Source organism: Callorhinus ursinus, unplaced genomic scaffold, assembly GCF_003265705.2.
Source record: "Callorhinus ursinus isolate GAN/ISIS: 27379988/994484 unplaced genomic scaffold, GSC_fseal_2.0 scaffold94, whole genome shotgun sequence".
In the NCBI taxonomy this organism is placed as follows: Eukaryota; Metazoa; Chordata; class Mammalia; order Carnivora; family Otariidae; genus Callorhinus; species Callorhinus ursinus.
Window position 1 is genome coordinate 331,774 of NW_027397156.1, and position 3,292 is coordinate 335,065.

General features: G+C 56.6%; 1 protein-coding gene across 1 annotated transcript; it reads left to right on the forward strand.

The window, feature by feature from the left end:
- The first annotated feature begins 207 nt into the window (after positions 1-207).
- Positions 208-2,955, forward strand: KCNA5 (potassium voltage-gated channel subfamily A member 5). The gene has a single exon (XM_025851963.2). It carries the CDS (start codon positions 354-356, stop codon positions 2,163-2,165), a length of 1,812 nt encoding a protein of 603 aa, XP_025707748.1. The 5' UTR covers positions 208-353; the 3' UTR covers positions 2,166-2,955.
- Positions 2,956-3,292: the final 337 nt, after the last annotated feature.

The window sequence follows — 3,292 nt, forward strand, 5'->3', positions numbered from 1 at the left end:
GGAGGAGGGGAGGGGACTGGGCGGGGGGAGGGAAGAGGCGGGGGAGCCGCGCAGGGTGGAGGCCGAGCGCCGCCCCGCAGCCAGAGAGGGGCGGCTGAAGGTTGCATCTGCTGGAAGGAGGCTTTTGGCTGCTTGGTAACGGGCTGCCAGAACCGAGAGCGAGGCAGAGAGCAGGGCAGCAGCTTCTTGACGTCAGGACCGAGCCAGGGGATCGCGCCAGCAACCCCAGCCCGCCCCACAGGGGGACCGGCAGACAGCGGGAGAAGAGCCAGACGCGAGGCGCCCAGCTGGGCGTGAGTGGGGGGCGCAGACGCCGGTCGGCAGGGGCGCAGCATGTCCCCTGCCCCCTGGCCATGGAGATCGCCCTGGTGCCCCTGGAGAACGGCGGTGCCATGACTGTCAGAGGAGGAGGTGAAGCCCGTACAGGCTGTGGCCAGACCAGAGGGGGAGAGCTCCAGTGTCCCCCGACGGCTGGGCTCAACGATGGACCCAAAGAGCCGGCGCCAAGGGCGCGCGGCACGCAGAGGGGAGTGGATCCGGGAGGGCGGGCTTTGCCACCGCTGCCCCAGGAGCCGCCGCAGCCTCGACGGCTGCCTCCCGAGGACGAGGAGGGAGAAGGAGACCCCGCCCTGGGCATGGCGGAGGACCAGGTGCTGGGCGCGGGATCCCTTCACCACCAGCGCGTCCTTATCAACATCTCCGGGCTGCGCTTCGAGACGCAGTTGGGCACCCTGGCGCAGTTCCCTAACACCCTCCTGGGGGACCCGGCCAAGCGCCTGCGCTACTTCGACCCCCTGAGGAACGAGTACTTCTTCGACCGTAACCGGCCCAGCTTCGATGGCATCCTCTACTACTACCAGTCCGGGGGCCGCCTGCGGAGGCCGGTCAACGTCTCCCTGGACGTGTTCGCAGATGAGATCCGCTTCTACCAGCTGGGGGACGAGGCCATGGAGCGCTTCCGAGAGGACGAGGGCTTCATTAAAGAAGAGGAGAAGCCCCTGCCCCGAAACGAGTTCCAACGCCAGGTGTGGCTTATCTTTGAATATCCAGAAAGCTCGGGGTCCGCGAGGGGCATCGCCATCGTCTCGGTCTTGGTCATTCTCATCTCCATCATCACCTTCTGCTTGGAGACCTTGCCTGAGTTCAGGGATGAACGGGAGCTGCTTCGCCACCCCCCAGTGCCCCACCAGCCTCCTGGGCCCTCCGGGGGCGCCAATGGCAGCGGGGCTCTGGCGCCTCCTTCTGGCCCTACGGTGGCACCTCTCCTGCCTAGGACCCTGGCTGACCCCTTCTTCATTGTAGAGACCACGTGTGTCATCTGGTTCACTTTCGAGCTGCTTGTACGCTTCTTCGCCTGCCCCAGCAAAGCAGAATTCTCTCGGAACATCATGAACATCATTGATGTGGTGGCCATCTTTCCCTATTTCATCACCCTGGGCACTGAGCTGGCAGAGCAACAGCCAGGGGGTGGAGGGGGCGGCGGCCAGAACGGGCAGCAGGCCATGTCCCTGGCCATCCTCAGAGTGATCCGCCTGGTCCGGGTGTTCCGCATCTTCAAGCTCTCCCGCCACTCCAAGGGGCTCCAGATCCTGGGCAAGACCTTGCAGGCCTCCATGCGGGAGCTGGGCCTGCTCATCTTCTTCCTCTTCATCGGGGTCATCCTCTTCTCCAGTGCCGTCTACTTTGCAGAGGCTGACAACCAGGAGACCCACTTTTCCAGCATCCCGGATGCCTTCTGGTGGGCAGTTGTCACTATGACCACGGTAGGCTATGGGGACATGAGGCCTGTCACGGTGGGGGGCAAGATCGTGGGCTCGCTGTGTGCCATCGCTGGGGTCCTCACCATCGCCCTGCCTGTACCCGTCATTGTCTCCAACTTCAACTACTTCTACCACCGGGAGACGGACCATGAGGAGCAGGCAGCTCTTAAGGAAGAGCAGGACAGCCAGAGCTATGGGACAGGGCTGGACAGCGGAGGCCCCCAGAAGACCAGCTGGAGCAAGGGGTCCCTCTGCAAGGCTGGTGTGTCCCTGGAGAATGCAGACGGAGCCCGAAGGGGCAGCTGCCCCATGGAGAAGTGTAACGTCAAGGCCAAAAGCAATGTGGACTTGCGGAGGTCCCTCTATACCCTCTGCCTGGACACGAGCCGGGAAACGGATTTGTAAGCGGGAGGCTGGGCAGACTGGTGGTAGTGGGGTGGGGAGAGCGGAGGCCTCCTGAGCCTGGGTATCTACTTTATACCACAGAGTATTTCAAGCCCACCTTGAACTATGTCCCTCTTCTTCCACCTCTTCTCTCCCTCCCTCCCTCCCTCCCTTGATCCCCCATTTTTCCTCTTCTTTCCATGACACCAAAGGTTGCCTATTTTTAAAAAGTACCACATTCCATGACGCAGGAGCTGTTGAAATGGTGAACGCTGTGAAATGGATGTATTTGTAGCCAGTTCCCTATACCCAGCAGAGGGATAACCCAAACAAAAATCACTTTAAATAGCCCAGATCCCAAGAGATTTTGTAACCCCCTCTATGTGTTCCAAATTTACTTTACATATGATTTTATTTGTGTGTAGGGGAAAATATTATTTTTATGGCCAGCAAGTGGATTTTTGTACTGTAGTTCAGATGGAGATATTTTGGATACATTTTCCAGGAATGCTGTATTTATGGAAGAGAGAGTTACTGTGATGTTTTTTCTGTGATACTTATATTAGAGCCAGAGATCCTGGTTATGGCTGTTCTGGTTCCTGTGTCTATAAGCGTCTCTCTTTTCTGAGATGTGGTATCGGTGTTTTGCGTCTAGGGCAAAGAATGTTCTGGAAGAAAGGCAAGACTGACCTTTTCTGTGCGCCTTAAACAATTCTTGTAACTTTCTTGAAAAGCATTTTAATGATGTTGAGGAAAGATTTCTGATAATTCATTCTCTTTATTTTTATCCCAGGAAATAAAATGTTATATGGTTGAGGCAAGTTTTAGTTGTTTTTTATGTTTGTTTTTGTTATTGTTGTTTGAAATTTTAAAAAGGAGTCCTTCACTTGCTGTTTCTGGTTTTGAAGTCAGAGCAAACACCACCTTGGCTGGGGTGGATTACTTGGAAAAGTAATGATTTGATTGTTAACTTCTTTTTGCTGGGCCCCCTCTGTGCATCACAGAGGGGTGACTTCTGTGTGTCTCAGGCTGTTTCTGACATGCTGCCTGATGGTGTGGTATCAGACGCAACTGTCAGCACAGTGTGTGGATGCAGCTAAAAGGCAATGGAAGATCAGACCCCCACCTCCCCACTGCCATCTCTTGGG